The sequence below is a fragment of the Buceros rhinoceros genome, unplaced genomic scaffold (assembly GCF_000710305.1).
Source record: "Buceros rhinoceros silvestris isolate BGI_N320 unplaced genomic scaffold, ASM71030v1 scaffold8232, whole genome shotgun sequence".
Taxonomy (NCBI): domain Eukaryota; kingdom Metazoa; phylum Chordata; class Aves; order Bucerotiformes; family Bucerotidae; genus Buceros; species Buceros rhinoceros.
In genome coordinates this window covers 82,706-105,180 of record NW_010398373.1, presented here as the reverse complement: position 1 = coordinate 105,180, position 22,475 = coordinate 82,706, and the positions used below count along the sequence as shown (strand labels likewise).

The window sequence follows — 22,475 nt, the reverse complement described above, 5'->3', positions numbered from 1 at the left end:
TCTATTCAGGTAAAGTTTCCCCTAGCACAGAGAATGACCACAAGGCTATTGCTAAGAATGATACTTAACAATAATATACTTTTTCAATAGCGGAGTGAAAGCAAACCCACGCCTTTTATACTGGAATATCTCTCATACTCTCCAAGAAATTGCTTCAACTCTTAAAAACTTCTTTAAATGGCTACGTGCACAACCACATCGAGACGTATCATCTGGATTATGAGTAACATGACTGAGGTAAGGTATGTATGTGTACTTGTGATAAAACACTGATGGTGAGCTTTTACTTAATTTTCAAGTATACCCGTTCTCTGAACTTTCTGCTGTTCTTTCTAATTGCTTTTTAGTTTACTCATTATAGCTAACTACCCAACTTAGATAATTTCAAAGATGTTGAATCTAAAAACACTGAAGTGTGTACATGGAAAAGAACCTTGAAACACAAGCCTGATTTTTATACCCATTGAAATAACTTTGTATCACTTTCAATTTGATAGAAGCCATAAGAACACAGACTATATCTTAAATTTTGCAAGATTCTTGCACCATTAGTCCAATAAGATTGGGAAGATGAAAATATGCATACTCATGATTAGGAAGATGAACAGTGGCCACGCTCAAAACATGAACACCAAAACCGGAAAGCAAAGAAAGTCAGTATTTTTCCACCTACAACGTTATGAGCACTGCCGTGAAAGCGTTTGGAAATAGACATATATAACCACAGAGGTCACCTTGGCTTTTTGAATGGATCTCTTGCTCTCTCTTTGGATTGTATTTCTTACTGTTCATCTGAGCATGTAATACTTGAACCTCCATCAGCAAACTTCTTCTGTCTGCATTCTGAAGACAGTCCATTGCTGCTCTCTGGTTAGTAGCCTATTAGCATTAGAAATATTAAAAAGTAAAATTCCTGATTTTATTATAATATCTGTGGTTTGGATATTACATTTACTTATATATTCATAGTACATAAATATTCACAACTTTTTCAATTAAGTCATAATTAAGTCAATATTATAATATTGGGAAGACCTACTTGTTATTTATTTCTCTACTAGGCATCAGAATTACAGAATCAAAAGAGCCATCAGTTTTACACTGAATTTTTATTACCCTCCCTGATTTTTCCAGGTTCCAGAGGAGATAACTGACCTATCTCTGCTCCACAGCAGCCTTGTAACTTCCTCTCCTTACAACTTGCTTCACATATACAAGCTACCTTTTCTCCTAGACACTGTAACATAATTCTAATTAACTTAATGCAATCAAGCCCAGAACAACTGTGTTTAACTCGAATTGATCTCTGAAGGCTGTTTTTTCTATAGCTTCTGCACCCAAAAATCTCTTTCTCTCACCACGTAAGTTTTTCTTTTTAAAGACACATCTTCTGCCTACAAGTCTTACTTCGTTTTCACCCTTAGACTGTCAAAAGTGCTATTAATACATATATTTAAAAACGGATTTACATATTCAAAATTAAAATCTAATGTAGACATATAAACTTTGACTGAAGTATGGTTTATATTACCTGCTCTTGCAGTCTGTGCTCTAACTGATTCATCAACATCACTGCATCTCTTGAGCCCACTTCTGCAAGTTCAGTTTGAAACGCAGCAAGAAGAACATTCTGTTCTCTCAGAAAAAGCTGTTGAATAGCACGCAGAAGTTCTCCTCGCCAGTCTGAGACGCCTTCAGGAGATTCACTACTTGCATAACTCTACAGTGGTATTAAAACAATTTAGACAGCAGAATTCCCAGATTACATCAAGAATGGTCATTATGATTTTACGTGTGTGTTTTCAGTAGAATATTGAGCTTTTCTCACTCAATAGCTGTGTAACATTCAGTCTTACAAACAGATGTATTTATTGTACACGTTATGATTTCTTCTGCATGCACAAATGCTAAACTTTATCTGTGTTTTAGAAGAAAGCAATTTAGCTTTTTATAACTGAAAACTTAGCCCCATATAGTTATTATTTATGTCGCTGCATCACACTATCTCCTGAATCTTTACGATGTTACACCTATGTCCCCAGACTCCCACCGACCTATGTGGCAGTGTGCAGAAATTGTGTATGAAGAAGGTTTATGAAGTTAATCCTCCCACTCTGCATGCTAAAGAAAATGCAGAAGTAATAGAAACTACCTACATATATATATAAAAAAAAAAAAAATCTAACTGGGGTAATTAGACAGGCAAGTCTTAGTAAGTTTTAACAGATTACTAATTAATAGCGTTATATTTTATTCCTGTCTTTTCTTTCACTACAGTATCTTTTCAATAGCATCAAAGTTCTACTACACCAACAAATAACATTAAAAAACCTACTGTAACTTCTACTGGAAACACGCTTTCAAACTAGAACTATTTTTAAAAGGTAGATCTATACAGTCAAAAGCTATCAATACACATAAGAACAAATGCAAGCTGTAATTTATGATGTATTTTATTATCAGCAAGTCCAACATGCAGTTTTACTGCATATTTTTGAAATCTTTGTGGCAGCTTATTTAAAGCATTTAAACCTTAACCGTGAATGTGCCTTATGAGGTTACCAGAAATTATTTTTTATTTAGATAGAATCTTATGATATTATTCATACCTCAGCTTCTCTATGAAGTTGCATTTTTGCAATTAGGTCTTTTAAAGACGAAATGGTGCTCAGAAAAGCTTTTCTCTCCTCAAGCCAAGATTCTGGCTCTTGCCTAAGAGGTGGCATCTCTCTTTCACCATATGGGAATTCAGTGAGAGACAGCACCTGTATGCCTTCGTGATGGACTGCTCTCAGCAATCCCTGCAATAAATACAGAAAATAAATCAGTAATGCCAGTCACAGTAATAATGATAACAACAATAACAACCACCACCTTATTTCATATATATTGGAATACCGGTACTTCTAAATTGATCAGCATAAGGAAATGGTTTATGATTCCTCATACCAAAGACTGAAGTGTCTCCCAGTTCTTTATATCTGCCAAACAGCAGAACTTAGTAAATAGGTGTATTTTTCCTCAGTTTCAAAAGAAAACTCCCAGAGTTCATCTTGTCAAATCAATACTCGAATTTTAAAATGGTTGCTGGTGGAAATGGACATTTTAAAACAGAGTCCTGGGAAGCTTCCAGGGGAGCTTTGCAATTCACTTTTTGAAATTACTATTAAGCTAGGGCTTTGCTGCAGAAGACTTGATTTCTTCTTTTTAGTGTACTTAAAAGCAGGACACCCTTACTGCTTATAATACACCCATTTGTTTACTTTCATAATATAGATATATTCTACACCTATAATAACAGAATCTATACAATGGTGTCATATATGATTGTATCATTAATACACAGTAACTACAATAAATAATAAATGATAAGTTACAATTATCATAATCATAATTGAGAACAAGCCTACAGCTACAAAACTCGTATTTAACATACAAAAATGCACATCGTTTATCATAAATATTTTTAAAAGTATTAAAATAGCCAACACTTTAGAACTTTTCTAAATGGCTCTCTTTTTACTAATCAAGCAGCAGCTAACCTAAGCTTTTGGTAGTACCACGCTTGTTCCATAATAAAAATGATTGGTTCTATTTTACCTTAATTTTTTTTGGAAGTAAATCTGTTGAAGTTTCACCTTCATCTACTCCTTCAGATATCATGTCAGATCGCTGGGTCTGAGTAAGATACACTCCTTGACTCCAGTCTGAACCAGAGTCTACAATAAAAGGAGAGAGAAACATGAAAGCTGGATTACAGTGAAACTTTGAAGAACCAACATCAAACAGTATTTTTGTCTGTTGTTGTAACAGCTCGTTGCATGTCACCAGAGTTGATTCTAAGCTTGGGGACTACCTGTTTTATAGTTTTTCTTTTTCAGTTTCAAAGTGGTAAGAGCAAAACAAAACTAAAAACCTCCCAAACTTAAAAATCCTAGTTTAGTTCTAAAAGAGAAATAACTACTTGCAAAAACACTTCTGCCAAATGACACCCCCCCCTTAATATGCTTAGCCTTTGCCTATAAAAAGGATCGTATTAATAATTTTTATTGCTCTTGGAGAAGTCAGTACCCATCACCATCTCCCACTCCTGGGAAGCTGTAGCTTTAAATTCTATCAAGAAATGATGAAGCTACACTGAAGAGGTAATGTAGTATGTAAGAAGAACGTAGGAACTCCAGTGGCAAGAAATAAACTAGCGTCTGATGCCTCGACTCAACCCATCTCTACTCTAGTAATTTTCCTTCCGTAGCAAATTAATAGATGTGGCATACTTAGCACCTTTTGTTTGCATGACAGGCATCTGCTTTGATCTGAAGAGTACTTGTTTTTATTTCTTAGAATGCAAACTCTTCAACGTTAAACTATTAAAAAAGCACATTTAATTTATAATGCTGTTTGAAATCTAGAAAAACAGGTTTCTTACCACTAGAACCTCCATCTCTAGCTTGATATGGTGGAGAATGTTCTAATCCAGAAACCGGGATTCCCTATATTTAGAAGAAAGAAAAATTAAATCTTTAATGGCCCCACACCCACTCACAATAAGGGAGCTAATTCTAAGAGGCAGGAAACAACATGAGCCTGTGTTCAGCTTTCTCTGCAAACAAAGTAATCCAAAAGGGGACGAGAAAGATGGCATTCAGTAAGGGCGACCTACAGTAGTGCCCGAGCAAGACAGGTCCAAGGAAGCATCCGGTAGCCGAGGACACTACCCAGTTTAAATTGTTGAGGAAAGGATTCCCAATCTCTCCCTAGGCCATGGAAACATTAGAACACTTAAAAGCTATCCTCGACATGTGGTGGTTCACACTTAATAGATGTTAAATGTGAATTTCTGTAGCAGAAGCGAAAGCACAAACTGAAGCAGTTCAACAAATATAAAATAGGCTACACACCTCTTTAGGCTGCAGAGTTTCTATGACTTCCTTTAAAGTATTACATTCTTCAGTCAATACTTGAACTGCAACAAACTTCTCTCGCTTTAATGCTTCAGATTCAGAGATATGCCTTGTCTCCATGTCCATGATTTCAGCAGCGTGGAGTTCTTGCATTTGGTCTATTTTTTCAGTAAATTCTCTTATGATTTCTGCAACCTCTTCTGAAGAACATCCATTTTGCAAATCAATTTGGATTTCTGCATTTTTAACAAGGACTGGTGAAGTCTGGATACAGCTGTTGATTTCCACAATCTTGTCTGTTTGGGATGATGATGTTTTTCTAATCAGCTTAGACTCACTGATTGACAAATCACACAATACCTCTGCATCCTTTTTGCCTTCAGTTTTTGCCATTTCCTTGTCCTTTCTCACGTAACTTGCAAGCCTCTCTTCTGCTTGAATTAGGTTCTCTTTGACTTTGCACAGGTCTTCCTGAAGGTGTATCAGACTTGCTTCTTTTACCTGTAAATATAAAGAATATGAATTACAGTTCTTCCAAATACTTTAAAAAAATTACCTAAACCCCAAACAACCCTCTATACCATTAGAGCTCAGGTTAGTTCTATTTTAAGCAGCAGTTATGACACACAGTAACAAATGTTATCTCCTAATAGAGCTCTAGATCCACTTTTACACTATAATGAACTGTAAAACTACCTACTTTGGTAACAAGTGAAGATCTGGTCTACAGCACCAGCTCTATTCCGCTGACAGCAGGTGCCGAGTGACTGGCATTCTCGGTACAAGATTAAAAAAAACCCTATAGCATGCATATTTGCACAGTAAGTCATTTGCTTTAAATGCAATATGGAGCATCTCTGGTTCTTACTGCTAGTTCTTGCTGAAGTTTTTCTGCCTTTTCTCTGTAACTGCTCAGTTCTTCCTTAGCAGCAGCCGCCTCTTCTTTAACTTGCTCTAGTTCAAGCTCATTAATAAGCACATTTTCTTTTTGGCTTTCCATGAGTTGTGCTCCTGCCTACATGGCAACACAAGGTATGGAAAATGGTGAAGAATCTTACAAAGAATCAAGTATTAACAGCATTGATCACTTTCGCACCCACTTACAAAAGCTACAAATGAAAAGACCGTAGGGAAAACAAATGTCTGTTATTTGGATTAACCTAGCCACAAAAAATTAAGACAAAGACCATTTTCCCAGATTAATTCCCAAAAACCGTATAAGTGTGGGAGGAAAGACAAGCATGGAAGGTTTTCTGAACGACAAGCAGAAATTGGCACCACCACGTAGAAAGCACAGGAAGGAAGGTCAACACAGAGCACAATATGAAGTCTGATAATTCTATTAAATTTATAAGACATTTGTAACATTCTTTCAATCTGCATTTGGATGAAAGGTCTTAGAACCTTCTCTGGTCCAGCACTGGGTTCCATGATATCTCTGCACTTAAAGAGTTTCAGCAATCAAGCCCATGTTTGACCTATCAAGCACAGTCAACTTTGACTGAAGACTTTAAATTCAGAGGCAGCATAACTAGTGGTGGCTGGAAATCAAGACAAAAGTATACTGGTAAAAATTACTGATAGGAAATCTTTGGAATCAAGACAGGACAGCAAGAAAAAGCAAGCCAAAATCAAAGCATACATCAAACAACTTCCTGACTCAAAAAAGCCTTGTACAGACAAATTGCTATCACACTCTTATAATTCTGAATACTCTCTCAGATAATTTTTATCATTTTAACTTTTATCTCTCTATCCCTATGCCATGTAAAAGTGTAATTTACTCCATTCTATATTAATTCAAAGTCAGAATAAGAAAGTATATGTCCAAAATTCAAAATCACCCTACATTCATGAAAAGGCAGAGTGTTTTTAATGTAAAATGGAAACTGTCATTGGGGTTCACCTAAAATACCATCCATCTCTGCTTTGTAACTCAAGGAAAGAGGTCGAACAGAGAAATGAAGGTCTACCCCACGCAGCAGAGTATTCCTATCACTAGTCTCATTAACAAGTGCTTAATTCATTAAATTTTTCCATAAAATAACAATTTTAGTGAAAACAGGCCAAAAGAAAACAGCATCTAATTACCTGATATGTCTGCATTTCTTCTCGCTTAATGTGTTTCTGAACCTCTCCTTTGTGTTTCTCTTGAACCTCTTCTAGTAAATGCTGAAGTTCTAAGAGTCTCTCTTCTTTCTCTTTAGCTTCCTTTTGTGCAACTTTTACATTTTCCTTTTCTAGCTCCAAGTTATGATTTATTGTTATCAGTTGGTCCTCCATTTCACTAAGCCTCTTTGTTAAGAGTGATAATTTTGACTCCGTCTCGTTTTCAGTTCTATCACTCAAACCCTCTGTTTGGGCATTCTTACTTGCTTCCTCCACATATTTTGGAGCTTCCTGAATTTCCTGCATGAATTTCCTTTGCTCTTGAACTGCAGTTAGCTGAACCTCACTCACAAGAGCGGCAGCAACTTTTTCTACTAGTGTCTTTTCCAGTTCTACTATCCTCTTTCCAAGTGTCTCTCTTTCAACTTTGCCTTGCTCTTTCAGATGTTTTATTATACTGCACGACTGGTACAGTTCTGAATCTTTTTCCTTAATGCATGCCTGAAGTTGCTGCAGTTGTACCTCCGACTTGCTAATGGTGACTCTTGTACTCTCATCGGAAGATGTAAGCTGAGAGCGATCAAGCAACTCTAACTTCTCACATAAGCCTTCTTCCACTTTTTCACTTTTCCCATTTATATCTTCCGTTTCTTCCCTATCAACTTTCATTGGTGCACACTTGTATTTCTCTATCGTTCTTTCATGCTCTTTTTTTAACAGGCTTATTTCTTGCTTTAGCTGGTTCATTTTTAACTTAGTTTCCTCAAGTTCATTCTTTGTTCGAGATGCCTCTACATTTACATTTTCTACTTGCTTCTCCAAAGCTTCCTTTTCTGCCAGAAGTGTTTCAAGAGTGTGTTTCAGACTGTCAGCATCTTCTTGAAAAGCAGCAGTGTCTGCAGGTATGTTTTGTTCAATATTTGCCAGTTCCTGCTGAAGCTTATCAATTACATCATTCAACTGTTCCACTTCCTCATAATTTTTTTTCTTCACACGTTCCTGATCACTTTTCAGACATTCTACCTGGGCTTCAAGCTCCCGTATATGCTCATTTTGCTCTTCAATAACCTGAAAAAAAAAAAATTACAAGAACAGAAATTCATAATGGGTAACTATTAAAACCTCAGATAATTTTTTCATGTCTGCTATTCAATCTTCTTATAAAATGCATGATTAATATATTATTTTCACTCAAAGAATTCCAAGAAACCAAGAAACCAAAAACTTACAGATTACACAAAGAACTTCCTTTTTTAAAAAAAATTCTCACGCTTACCATATACAGGTCAGATATGTTCAGTTAGATTAGATACTTCATGCAAACGCACCAAAAGATTTATATCAGGCACAGCCAATTAAGATGGATATTAAATACAAATAGACCTTTAATTAATTGTGTTGAAAATACCATTATAACATGCTCTTTAGTCTGAGACCTCAGAAAATACCTGTCAGTTGACTCTGACATTTCCTATCACAAACCTAAATATATGGGTGTGTGCATACACATCTGCAGCTGTGCACAAAATCATGGGGGCAAATAGTACCCATAGGCCCAGAGCACAATTATTTCATTGTGCTATAGTTTGAATGAAAGTAAAGAGAGACAAAATCACACAAGAATCTATTTTAAAATGTATACGACTATCCAAATAAAATTCAAAGAGAGATTGGTGAAGACATGAGGAGAGTGAGAATACTACTTGCTTAGATTAGTTCTAAAGACAGTTAAAATTATGGGCTGTGTAATGGGTTCAAAATGCCAAGAAATTTATAAAATGATGTAACTGAGCAAATGTGAGGGTGATGACTTGACGATGCAGAGAAGAGAAGCCATCTTATATCAGCTTCTAACAAGAAATAGATGAGTAGACACAAAGGAATGACTGGTATTGATGAACACTAAATAAATAAAAACATCTTAGCAAAAGGAATAAGACAAGTTATCAGATTCCAGTAGAGTGAGTTATAAAATTCACTAAAAACCCTGCTTGTTAAATTGCAGTAGGAGCAAATTCTCATTTGAGGGTAGAAGAATGACGAAAAAAACTTTTACAAAGCCAACATAAAGACAGACCAGATTATAAGTAGTAAGCCTAAGAAACAAAGTGGATATGTTTTCTTAAGGAAATGTCTGGAGATCTGTAGTGAACAGAGCTTCTACGCTGGAAATGAAAAACACAGAAGGAAATCTGTCAAAAATAATCGGAAAGAGGTATGATAAAATCAGTTCTGGTACCTAAAATTGGTAGGAACTGTAAAAGAGACTTTCAGAAATATGAAGAAGAAAAGAAAAATGCAGAAGATAAGAAAGATTACGAAATTCATTACTAAAATAGCTATGCTTTTTCCTTTATCTCTCAATACTTCATTAGGTTTAGTTAGTTAAATAGAATAGTAAGACGACTTTGTAATAAGTATAATATTTACAAAAATAAATTATACATGTGACCATATAAATTAGAGAGGCTGATTTGCCAACCATGAACTTATTTTTAGAATTCCACAGAGACTAGAGGAAGCTCAAAAACACTCAATAAAATGTGAAGAAGTCATTGGTTTTCAGAAGAAAAGAACCGTGATCCTGGTTATTGCTATGAAGCCAGCATAACAGCTTCTGTTCTTCGTGACATAATGGAATAAAGGACAACAGAAGGCAAATACAGCAATTAAAAGAAAAGCACCTAGTGGGATGAAAATGTCGAAGCAACATAGGAAAAGGATTAACCTAAGAAGAATCTATTCGTATTTAACACTGATCTCATAATCAAGCAGAGTAATTATTTAATGTCCTAGAGAATATAACTGAACAAGACGATGAAATTAAGAAAATGAAACTTCATATAACATGAGAAGAACCAATCATTAAAATGAATTATGTCAAATCATGAGTATTTTTCTCAAGGCAAGAAATCTGACCATGTTACTGCAATCATTGCATAAAGCAGAACCATTCTGGATTCCTGAACTATGATCTTTCCTAAATATTTCCTAAGTCCAATCCAAAGTTTTGTCATTATTCTCTGAGGTTCATTACAACTAGATTTTGCACGTACAACCTCAGTGTAATTATCCAGCTCTTTTAGTGGATTCAACATGTCCTAATAGAATGTTGCCCTAAATGTTCAACAAGCTCCTGAGGGGTAACAGAATTCTTGTTCTTACCTTACTGAATAATACTTGCTTTAGGGTTAAAGCTTATGACTAATAAATTTTCACATTTAAAATGGTCAGAATGCAAAATTCATCCACTGAAAAAATCCTATTTTCTATCTACAAAAAAATGTGAGTCTGAAGGCCTGTTTCTACTGTCAAAACAATGTAAAATAAGTAGTATTTCTGTTGAAATCAAATGTGTTATATCTGTATAAAATGGAAGAAAGCCAGAAGATAATGGATCTCATTATTATAAAAACATATAATTGAAAAATAACAGGAATCTACAGGTGTTAAATCTTAGTAAATAAAAGAAAGATAAATCTGCTTCTTTCTTTCTTGTTCTCTATCTGCAGTAAAACACAGCATTTTGTTTGCACATCCATCATGCTTCAAACTGGATTAAAGATGTTGCCATTGGCATGCTGACAAAATATTTATAGAAGGTCATGGAGCATGAAAGCTCAATTGCCAAAAACCCTATAAAATCCAACATGATGCAGCAGGTGCTACTGAAACACAACACTGAAAGGATGTCATTGTAGGGAAGATGGTAGAATGAATGTTAAGATTAAATTCAGCTACCTACATACTAAATGTTCAGAAGTAGTAGAAGAATAAGGAATGAAGAAGAATTTAAGTCAAAAACTCAAGTAGAAATAAAGCAGAACAGTAAGAAGAAAAGTAAGCAAAAAGTATACTTCATTAAAAAAAAAAACGAGATAAAAGAGGAAAAACAGATTAGGATTAAAGTGTTGCTTGAAACCGATGCATTTGCATTTTTAAATTAAGGCAGCAATAGAAGGTCATGTAATTGGTGGGGGGGGCAAGGTTGGTTTTTTTTTTTCTTTAAACAGCTAGCAACACAACGTAGCATTCTGAATAAGATTTCAAAAGTAAATACTTTGTTGTCAGTTGTGACTTCAAGCTGCTGTTGCAGTTTTGCAATTTCTTCATGAAGATGTTCTATTTCCTGTTCCTTTTCTTGCATGATGTGAGCGAGCCTTCCAGCCACTAAATGATGGTCCTTTATGGTGGCATCTTCAGACTTCTGGATAGCAAGTCCCAGTATTTCCATTTCATCCTACCAAAAAAACCCCACCATCCAAAAACACATTACAGTTGTACTCAACGTTTTCAGCATATTATTGTATGAATATTTAAAGTACAGGAATTAAAATAAACAAGCTGTACAGAATGAGAAGTAATTGTAAGACCTTTCAATATTTTTTAAGTTGAACTGCGGAAAGCTTAAGAAAGAATTTGGCATGCTGGCTTTTTTCCAAGAATTTATTTCTGGGGAGGAGAGAGAATAAAGCTCTAGGATTCTCTGTTACACATACCTTAAATAATTTGTTCTCTCTTTCAAGTTCTTGCAAGTGTGTGGTGGACTCCTTTCGCTGAATTTCTAACTGCATGTGCAGTTGCTGAACCTCTTCATTTTTATTTTCTAGTTCTTCTCGAAACTGCTCCAGTTGTTCCTCAAGGTTCGTGACCTATGTTTCCATAACAAATGGTGGAAACAGAGTAAACAACCATACCAAAAGTTAAATGTCGTAATTTTCAAAAGCAACATCTATAGTAAACTGGTTTGGAATGCACTAACAAAAGAACGTGTGCTCAGTAACATTCTGAGTCCTTAAAACTGAATGGAATTTAAAAGCCCACTAAAAATCAGCCAAAATCACAATGAAGTGGGCTGAATTTTGATTCCAGATAAACTCTTGTAAGTCATAAGCATTAACACAGACAATGATAATTATCATGGCTCACAAGAGAATTTCAAAGGGATATGGACTGCTGTCTTTCTGACCTGTTAAAAAATGTCATCTGTATAGTTCACTAAACTCAACAGAAAGCAAAAGCTGACAAGCCAGAACATCAGCGGAAATATGGAATATTTCATAGGATTTTACCTCCTTCTCTTTTCTGTCCACAGCTTCTCGCTCAGCTTGCAGCTGTACTTCAAGAGGTAATTCTCCCTTTACGATGATGGTGCCCAACTGTTTCCTTTCCTCCACCTTTAAATATAAACAACATTAATAAATAAACAAATAAAATACTGTTTCATTCTCAGGAAAATTAGGAAGTAATAAATACGTGATAATTTTACACCAAGCAATACCTTTTGCAAGTTGTCTGCACTGATGATTAAGGCTTGTTCCAGTTCTCTTATCCTGCATTCTAGTTTCTCTATTTCTTCATTTCTTTCTTGTATATCTCGCTGAAGTTGCTCCTTAGAGAGCAAAAGCTCACTGCATTTGTCTGTTTTTTCTTTTAGATTATTTGTTAACTGTTCAACCTGGTGACAAATATGGCAAGAAGATTAATGTATCTTACTAGACTGGAAGGATTTGCTAGCAATAGCAACAGCACACGTTTTTGACACAGAAAACCTCTTTTTTTCTCATAACCAAACTGCTACTCTTCAGGTGAAACAGAATGTAAAGTTAGGATACTGTAGTGCTACATCCAACATATATCAACAGCATTTCTAAATAAGTCATATGCTCTGTGCTATATTACCTACCCTCTAGAACTGACCTTGTCCTTCCGAAGCCTTCAGACTCTCTAGTCAGTTAAAAGCAAGTAGAGTAGCATGGCACCCCTATGCAGTCCATTAAAAAAGGTACCTTTAACATACATGGATGGCATGTCTTGACCCTAAGAGCAAGATGCTATTTGCATCTTCGAGGATTATCATATTTCTACAAATCTGTGACAAAGTTATTCAAAGTAATGAGTTGATCAGTGACATTCAGACATACCCTAAAACTCACTCGGTCTTTAACATCAAAGAGAATTGCTATACTTCAATCTCAAGACACAGGAAGTTTTGGGTTATTCCCGGTTTTGCTAAACGGAACCAAACAGATCTGATGGAGGATACATTTTCTATTTCTACAGAGGACAAATCATCCAAATAAAGCATTTGGAATCTCAGTAGTTCAGATGTTCGCATCTCAGAAACTGCTTTTTAAAAGAGTAACTGAAGCAGTAGGGATAGGAAAGATGCCAGTTCTAGCAGTATTTCAGAAATTATTAATCAAAATTACAGACAAGAAAGATGTGTAACAACAAATCCATGGTATTAGGCCTGATGCAGAGGTAAGACCTGAGTTATGCTAAGTAATTGAGCAAGAGACATGGAAAGTAATGTTTGTCCCACTCAGGAAACTGATTTCAGTATTTTCAATTAGGAAGGTACGACGTAGCCAAAAGACAGAAGACTCAAAGCATTTCAATAGATAGGAGAGAAGAGGGCCAGAACATAAAGCTGACAGGATGATATTATTGACGTTATCCATCCATGAGCAACATCAAAGTCTGAAGTAACCACAGAAAAGTCCTGAGAGAGAAATGGAAAAAGAAAAATCAAGTCTAGAGCAGACTCTTTTTGACAACCCTCCCTGGAATAAGTTGACAGAGTAAGCTGAAACAACAATAAAAAAGAAATGAAGTTATCAACAGAAAATGCTCACAGCATCCACACAAAGCAGAAGAGCATTTCAAACACTGTGCAACCATGAAAAAATAAAGCAGCTACCTCAGAAAGCATGAGAAATAATGATAAAACATATATTTATGAAATATTTCAAGTACCACTGTGATATCAAAATAGACTATACAGTAAGACTATGTGCCTCATTTGATAAAAATCAAATGTAGATCTAATACACTATTGAAAATTCTAGCCATAATTTATAATGTATTACATTCAACACCATCCAGCTCTAACGTAGGTGCTACAGCTGTGGTACTTACAGACATTATCTTATTCTTTATCTTCCTACCTAGTAAAACTTCTATTTTAAAAACATCTGATACAAACATCAAAATTTTAATCACAGTTATAGCTGTCTTCTTGTTTTAAAGCAGGCTTTAAATTCCTATTGTAGTATATCTGACCAATTAAAGAGTATAAACACCTGTGTATATGCATATAAACCAGGATGATTTTTACATATAGATTCTGTACAGAAAAATAGGGCAAATTTCATTATGCTATCAAATTTGAATTATTTTTTTCCTTGGGAGATTTTTTTTTTAATGTGAGAATTTTAACCCGCTACGCTAAACTATAAACAGACACATAATGAAATGAACTCAAAATAAACATCCTGGATTCAGGTAAACTAATCGTGCTAAAAAGTCTCCTCCTTCTGTGGAACGTGTCAGTAGGAAAGGAGTGTGCACACACTTTGCAATAGAATGACGTAGATGCTCCATATGTGTTGGTAACACATACCGTTACTTCCAGAAGATTCATTGCTCACAGAGGCTGATGACAGCTGTATCACATAGTACTGACTGAATACTTTGTAAGATTTCTTACAAACCTTTGATTTAAAATACATGAAAAAACTCCACGAAATAAACCTCTAAATCTGTAGATTGTAAGTATTTTGACAAATTATATCTCACATATATCAATAATTTATGTCCTGTGACTGTCTATGGTCCTGAATGATATAATACAGAATATTAAATATTGCTAATATTTAAGCATTGAATTACAGGAACTGAACTACCTCAGTAAGAACTTTGATTTGAAAATTGCAGTACAACTAATAAGAGGCATTTTAACACTGAAAATCAGTAAAGAAAACCATGCGAAAATATCAGCCTTGCTCAAAAAGCAGGACACAAGAAAACCCACAAAAAAGAAAATGCAATTTAATTGGCAAACAGGTCAAACAAAACATGCCAAAGCTTCATAGCATTTGCACTGCTGCCACTTGTCTTGATTTTGCTAGGTCTAAGAGTTTTCTGTGACTCCCTTGAGCTGCTGTTCTACTGTCACTGAACTTGTTTCAGCAGAGGAGGTTCAACTGTACACAGAGAGCGCTACTACATCTCAGGTGCCTAAACCTTAGTAACTTAATCCCTTCAGTTGTGCATCTGTGCTATAAATGGGATGTCACAACGCTGGAACGTGTGAAATTGTTAAAATAGTCCTGAATGTTTCCACAGGTTTTTGAAGAGTGGATTTTCTAAATTAAGTTATATGAAAGAACCTTTTCTGAAAGTGTCTGCACATCTACTGCTAAAAACAACCAACCAACCAATCTAAAAAAACCCCGAAACAGACCTTCTCCTCTTTCCCCCAACACCTCACCCTTCATCTAAGTGGATTTACTTCCCTGGCTTGCAAATGGATGCAGGTTGGGTACAACACAAAAGAGCGTCATTACAGTATCTCGACGGCTGTCAACTTGTCTTTTATATCCATTGAGTACAAGTAATAAAGTGTGTTACCTCTCTGGTTTGATGTTCATTGACAGGCTGACTCCTTTGTGGAATCTTAAGCTGTTGTTCCAGCTTCTGTATCTCTTGCTGGAATACGTCTCTCTCATGCTCTCGGTCAATTGCTTGCTCCTGAAAGTTAAGAAATTATGTGGATATACCAATTGATTTAAAAACTATCTAAATTAAGTGTATTACTACTTCTTATTTCTGTTAAGGCAAGGCTGGTAAGAATATGTCAGTATTTTTCAGGTAGCAGAACCTCTTGCAACCACCATTAACAAAAAATTCTTTCATCATTTGGGTCAATAAAGATTAAAAAACTTAGGACCACAGATACATTCAGTATTATTTCACAAAAACTGTAGTTTTGTTTCTTCTGTTCCTGGTATAACACACAAATGGTCTAAGCCAATACTTTATGATTTTCTTTCCTAATGTTTGTCTTTGATATAAATAGCGCAATTAGAAATTAAGAATAGAAATTAAGAATAGAAATTAACTCTGTGTTAATATTGCTGAGGAGACAAAAGCAAAAAAAAAAAAAAATCAAACCCAAAACTACGAATTGTTTGAATTTTGCTTTTCAGTTTTACATTTAAACATTTTTAGTTGTTAAATCGCAGTCTGACATTTGGGAAATACCTCTTTGTATAGGAAATAATGTGCAACTGGTAGCATCCAGTGAAGCATCACCTTTAAAGGCCACTTTGTAAAACAAACAAACCTTATCAGATGCATTAAAATAAAGTAGCTGAAGTATCAGATACAAAGAGGAATCCTTCTGTCTAGCAACACAGTATTTTGCAAAAATTCAGAATAAAACTTCAATCTTTAAAAATTGCAGATTTTAAAAACTCACCTGCTATTTTAAGAAAACACTAGAATTCCAATGCTGCTATTACAGACAGTTACTCTCTCAGTAGTCCATAACTCCCTGTTCAGGCTATCAATAATTCCAAATCATAATGCACTAATGACTATGGGACTTGCAATAGGAGCTGTTATTTCTGAACTTTGTCCTATTATGACAGACTAGTTTCAGTGAGAAAAATAATCTTGTAACTGTAGAAAATGAAATAAAGCAAATCTATTTGTGCTAAGAAGTATCTAGAAACTGCTTAGAAATAGATCACACTGAGAAGGTGCCATAGGATATTATATTTATTCTGCAAAAAATTATTCCACCCTACTGCTGTCAGCTAGAGAGTTAACTGGCAAGACACAGAAATAATAGTTGTCTCCCAAGAGCAGCACAGGGCACTTAACAGGAATAAAATGGGAAAAGAAAGAGGCAAGGAAGATGGTGTTTGCTGAAAACGGGGTGGAGTCTAAAACAAAATTGCAGAGACAGCCTGAGGCAGCAAGAAATTGGGTACAAAATAGGCAGCTGCCATTGTGAACAGGGACAAATACACTGGCTAGAAGGTGTAGCTTAGTATCTGGAAGCAGATTCTTAGGTACTATGAAAGACGACTAAAGAAGAAACTTAGGGAAATTATGCTTTCTGAGTACAAATAAAGCTGACTACTTAATTCACAGAATCATAGAACAGCTTGGATTGGAAGGGATGTCTCGTCAACTAGTTCAACCCCTCTGCAGTGAGCAGGAACATCTTCAACTAGATCAGGTTGCTCAAAGCACTGTTCAACCCCACCTGGAATGTTTCCAGGGGTGGGGCATCTATCACCTCTCTGGTTAACCTGTCCCAGTGTTTCACCACTCTCATCGTAAAAAATTTCTTCCTCATCTCTAGTCTAAATCTCCCCTCTTAGTATAAAACCATTACCCGTTGTCCTATCACAACAGACCTTGCTAATAAGACTGTCCTCATCTTTCTTGTAGGCTCCTTTTAAGTACTGAAAGGTTGTAAAAAGGTCTCCCCGGAGCCTTCTCTTCTCCAGGCGGAACAACCCCAACTCTCTCAGCCTGTCCTCGCAGCAGAAGTGTTCCACCCCTCCGGTCATTTTTGTGGCCCTCCTCTGGACCCAATCCAACAGATTCATGTCTTTCCTGTGCTGGAGGCCCCAATGCTGGATGCAGTACTCCAGGTGACGTCTCACCAGAGTGGAGCAGAGAAGGAAAATCACCTCCCTTGACCTGCTGGGCACGCTTCTGTTGATGCAGACCAGTATACAGTTGGCTTTCTGGGCTGCGAGAGCACATTGCCAGCTCATGTCCAGCTTTTCATCCACTAACACCCTCTCCAAGTCCTTCTCCCAGGACTGCTCGCCATCTCTTCATCCCCCAGCCTGTATTGATATCAGAGGTTGCCCTGATCCAGGTGCAGGACCTTGCACAGACTTTATTGAAAGACATGGAAATTTCACAAACTATTAAAAATGAAGGTCACAAAAATTTATTTATTATCATCAAATTTAGAAGTCTCCCGCTATTTTAAACATTTAAGAAGCCCATTAAGTTATGCTTAGACATACAACAAATTTCAACGTTAATTAAATTCCTGAGCTGGAATCTATAACACTGTTACTATCGCGTGCCTCCTTATGTTTGCTCAAAATCTGGGGGAAAAAAAAAAAAAAAAAAAGGCATTTCCCACTGAACCAAACCTCAGTAGAGGTGCCCACCCACCTTCATGAAACTTGCCTTTTACCATACTTACATCTAGAAATTTTCTTGTTTTCTCAAGTTGCTTCTCCAAAGCCTGGTTTTGCTGCCTTAAGTCCATTAGTTCTGCATTTTTTTCTTGCTCTAGCTCTATGAAACGATTGACCTGTTCTTCCAAGTCTATTTCCAAGACTTTCACTTGCTTCTGAAGATCATCATACTCTTTTTCAGCTTGACGCTGCACTTCAATTTTCTCTTTCATTAGCTTTTCTGTTTCCTCCAGCAATTCTGGTTATAATGAAAGCACCACACACTAGTCTTAGATATGAATAGTTAGTAAAGTTATGAACCAAAACCACCCCCAAGGTATCCATGCCATCTTCTGCAGAAGGATGTGAACTGGTTTGGGTTTTTACTATTTTGTTTTTTAGAAAATGTTTTTTCTTCTGAGAAATAATAGAGATAACTAGTAAAGCAAATTCGTATTAAAATTACTATCCTTTAGCTAGTCTTCAGATGACTGTTGGTGAAGTTGTATCATATCACTTCCCTGTTTAAGTTTCAAATAAATTAAAAGGTCTTTGTATAATTGAAAGGAAAGAAAATTCATGGGTTCAAACTACAGCTAGAGTCACCACAGAGATTAACAATGGAGTACAGAAAACCCAACCTTCTTCTCATCCCCAGCGTCAGTAAAATCAATCCACTCCCAGTCTTCATCATTTAATGTGAGACATGAATACAATTTGAAGGAAATACTGAAAGACGTAGCGAAGTTGCCAGGCAGACAGAGAGGGAAGTTACTGACCTGTAACTGAAGCTTTGTAAACTGCAAGTTTACACTCAGTGACTGCATGGATTCCACATTTTGAGTCCTCATGAAAAGGCTGGCAAGCATATATATCAAAGCCCCAAACCACTCTATTAAAGACTCTTAAGCCACAGCCCATTGAAGTACGTATTAACTAACTGTATGAATCCCTTGAGGTAAAATCCAAACTGTAAAATGCAATTACATTTGGAGAATCTTTCAAAAGTGATTGATATTTAGACAGAAACGATACAATTTACTTTCACTACAGCAGAAAGATCCTTTAGGCACCATCATCTTACATCGTATTTAATGAATTCTCATTTCTACGTAACCATTATATATCCATATAATACAGTGGTTAGTTATCATAATGAATCACTCATCCATATTTGGAAATAAAAGAAAAAAAAAAAGGCTACAAAAACATCCCTCCAATACCATCTAAGTATCTGTAATTCATAGGTGAATAAGATGATGGTTATTCATGAATTTGCTTATGATCAGAAATGATAAGAAACGTTGTTAGTGAAATGTAAAACTGAGTATGAAACACAACATCAAAGCTGCAGGCCAGTAAGAATTACAAGTAATGTCAGTAAGCCAAAAAGCCCAATAATCCTGATTAACCATGTCAGTACATGTAAGTCTTCCACCCAATTACAGATTGGCCATGCAACATACGAACACACCTGCTTGGGAAGCTGCATCGACTGCAGCATCTACTAGGCCTAGGAGAATAGAGAGAGAGAAAAACAAAACAAAGAAGCAAAGTAATTCACATGCCAGCTACAGTTTTCTTGTGGTGCAACAATGTAAGAGAAAATGAAGCCAAAGATAGATGTGGCATTTAATGACAAAGTTGTTGAGATAACTTGGGGGATGTGGTAGGTTATTCTGATATGCATGATATAAGTACCTACGTATGTTTATAGAATTATGTTTATCCTGACAGTTGTTATACATAAAAATAACTTTAAAGTACTTAGAAACCTAAAACCTATAACAAATAATTAAACTGGAGTCATAGGCAAGGATCTTCTTCACTACAAAGTAGGAAGCAATGGGTTGTTCTTAAAATCTGATGGTTACACACAGTAGACACAGGAAATTGCAAATACACACCAAGATGTGTAATTTACAAAACTAGCAATATTGTAGATTGCTGTAAACATTTAGAAATTAGTTAAAATGCTTATTTCATCCTGTTATTTACAATGTAAGCACTGCAATCCTTGAAGGACCAGTACTTCTTAAAACACCACTGTTTTAATTTTCTTTCCCTCTCAAACATAAAAGATTAATTTATTAGTTTAAGGAAGAATTAAAAGACACATTTACTTCATGAAGATAAAAGCTTTTTTTTTTTTTTTTGAGTAAGCAGTTAGTTAGATTACATTGACATGGTATTTATCTGGAATTTTCACCATCAGTGCTGAACGCTTTCATTACTGGTATATAACAGGCTTTCCTTATGATGCAACTTTTGTGCCTTTCTTCTCCAAGAGAGCAGTATGTTAGAAAAGCGTATCTTCCATGTCTAAAATAAGTATGACCATCACGTGTAGTTCAATCCTGTTCTGGTAGGTATACTTGCTAGTACCTCTAAAACTGTTCGGAAAGTATTTAGACCAATATTTTTATCCATAGGTGCTCGCTTCTCCAGCAATAATACAAGAAAACCCCTGATTTTCAGAGATATCAAGCTTCTGCTGGTTTAAAGAACAATCGTGATTACTCCACACTTCTGAAAATTCAGTAATTTTTTGTTTAAATATCAAGAAAATTTACCATGCTAACATTAGGCACCAGGTATGAAAATACCACATTTTGTCCTGTCACATTTTTATTCATGATTACAAGGGTGTGTGTGTGTGTGTGTGTGAACCTTCACCAAGATTACTTATTGTTTCATTTGAAAGTATAAGAAAATCTCATAGAAAGACTGTGAGGAATACATACGCTGCTCTACTGGCCCAGCATCTGCTCTCATGGCGTTCTTCTGTCTGGAGAGTAACTCCTTTTCTTCCTGGATCTGCTGCTGTTCAGCCTCTAACTCCTGCAATTTGTTACCTGTACACAGTAGTTCTTGCTCAAGATGGTCAATTACATCTATTTTTTCCTGGAGTTGTTTTTCCAGAAATGCTTTTTCATCTGCATAACCATCAATGAGGCCTGTAGAACACCAATATGGGGGCAGATTTAATAGACAATAAAGAACAATTCGGTTTTTTGCATGGTGAAGTCACTATAGTATTCTCACATGAATGCACATGCATGCTAGACACTCAGCACCTGCCAACTTCTGCTCCTGTCCTTGCTGTTCTTCCGTGATGAGCAAGATACAGAAAGGATAACACAAGACCAGATATAGCTCTTAATTTTACCTCAGCGGAAGACCTCTGGAGCAAACAGGAACTCCAAAGCCAAAGATAAATAAGCGCTCAATAAACACAAGAGAAATTAGAATTTTTAAATAAACTCACATGCCAGGGCCATTTTAGGTGCCTCAAGACATTTGTCTCTAACAACAGTTTCTGTGAGATCGTGGGGCTCCTGTAGGTCAGGCATAATATAGATGCCTTCAACATCATAAGGCATCGAAACCATATTTAGTACACAAATCACTCTCAAAAGCCTTGTAAACAATTAATGATCTTTTTAAGAGAGAACTTGGGACGCTACCTTGAGAATACATCTCGTATGCTTTTAGAAATTGCTTCACAGTGAAGTAGTTTATCTAGGAATCTGAGGGGGAGCTCTACTTTAGCTTTATGAATTATATTACGGATGTAAGAAATGGCACCATCTTGGAATGATGCAGAAGTGAGCACAAAGATTTATCTTTGGAACTTATAGACTTAGGAAAAAAAAGTTAATTTCCTTGAGAGCTGTATAAATTAAACTGAGATTCGTATTGGCTTCAGAGGATTCACACCAGTCCTTTCAGAAACAGGTGTTCTGAAAAACAATGTTCGGAGACATTGTGTTCCGGCTGCAGAACACAAAAGACATTTTTACTGCGTGACAGAAGGTACTAAATAGGTATCCCAGATTTCCATGGTAAGATATTTTCTGTCATGTCAGACACTGACAGTTCCAAAAGACAGATAGGATGTCAGACATACGATGTCTAAACTTTGTCAGTTGGACACATACACACCTATCTCATAGGTTTCTTCTTATTAAACACACAGAATTTAAGTGGTAATTTTTTTCAATTTTTTTTCAATATCAAGCTATATTCAGTATGGCAGTACTTTATTAGTATAAATCTATACTCGAGTCAGTACTAAAATGGATTTCACCCTGGCTTGAGAATATAGGAAAACTAAAGACGTTTCCATTTGTTATCAATGTAGACAAAGTAAAACCTCTGTGAGCACTTAGCTTTGTATCACAGGATATTAAGTAACAACAGCCTTTGAACACACTGGCTGAGAAACACAGGTCTGGTCCTCGCGCATATCAATCACGCACCGCTGGCCAATCTTTCCTTCCAGACTTGCATTCACAGAGAACACAACTGCACAGAGGGACTGGCTGTTGAAACTAAAAGTACTGAACTGGAAACATCATTAACAGCATTTCAAAAATTCAAAAATACAAATTCTAGTAGTTAATCCAACCGCATCAGATGCTGTTCACAATGAGTACTTAACAGATGGGAAGTCGAGAGGGCA

General features: G+C 35.9%; 1 protein-coding gene across 1 annotated transcript in view; it reads right to left on the bottom strand.

Moving 5' to 3' along the window:
* AKAP9 (A kinase (PRKA) anchor protein 9) overlaps positions 1-22,475 on the bottom strand; it is a 117,267-nt gene that overhangs the window by 12,494 nt on the left and 82,298 nt on the right. The window contains exons 25-39 of the mRNA XM_010131077.1: positions 20,755-20,967; positions 18,037-18,269; positions 15,426-15,545; positions 12,292-12,468; positions 12,083-12,187; positions 11,510-11,662; positions 11,071-11,250; positions 6,993-8,078; positions 5,770-5,916; positions 4,899-5,402; positions 4,427-4,490; positions 3,601-3,719; positions 2,610-2,801; positions 1,532-1,720; positions 735-879 (exon numbers count right to left, since the gene is read on the bottom strand). Of these exons, the coding sequence (XP_010129379.1) occupies positions 735-879; positions 1,532-1,720; positions 2,610-2,801; positions 3,601-3,719; positions 4,427-4,490; positions 4,899-5,402; positions 5,770-5,916; positions 6,993-8,078; positions 11,071-11,250; positions 11,510-11,662; positions 12,083-12,187; positions 12,292-12,468; positions 15,426-15,545; positions 18,037-18,269; positions 20,755-20,967 (3,627 nt within the window). The remainder of the gene's footprint in view (positions 1-734; positions 880-1,531; positions 1,721-2,609; positions 2,802-3,600; positions 3,720-4,426; positions 4,491-4,898; positions 5,403-5,769; positions 5,917-6,992; positions 8,079-11,070; positions 11,251-11,509; positions 11,663-12,082; positions 12,188-12,291; positions 12,469-15,425; positions 15,546-18,036; positions 18,270-20,754; positions 20,968-22,475) is intronic.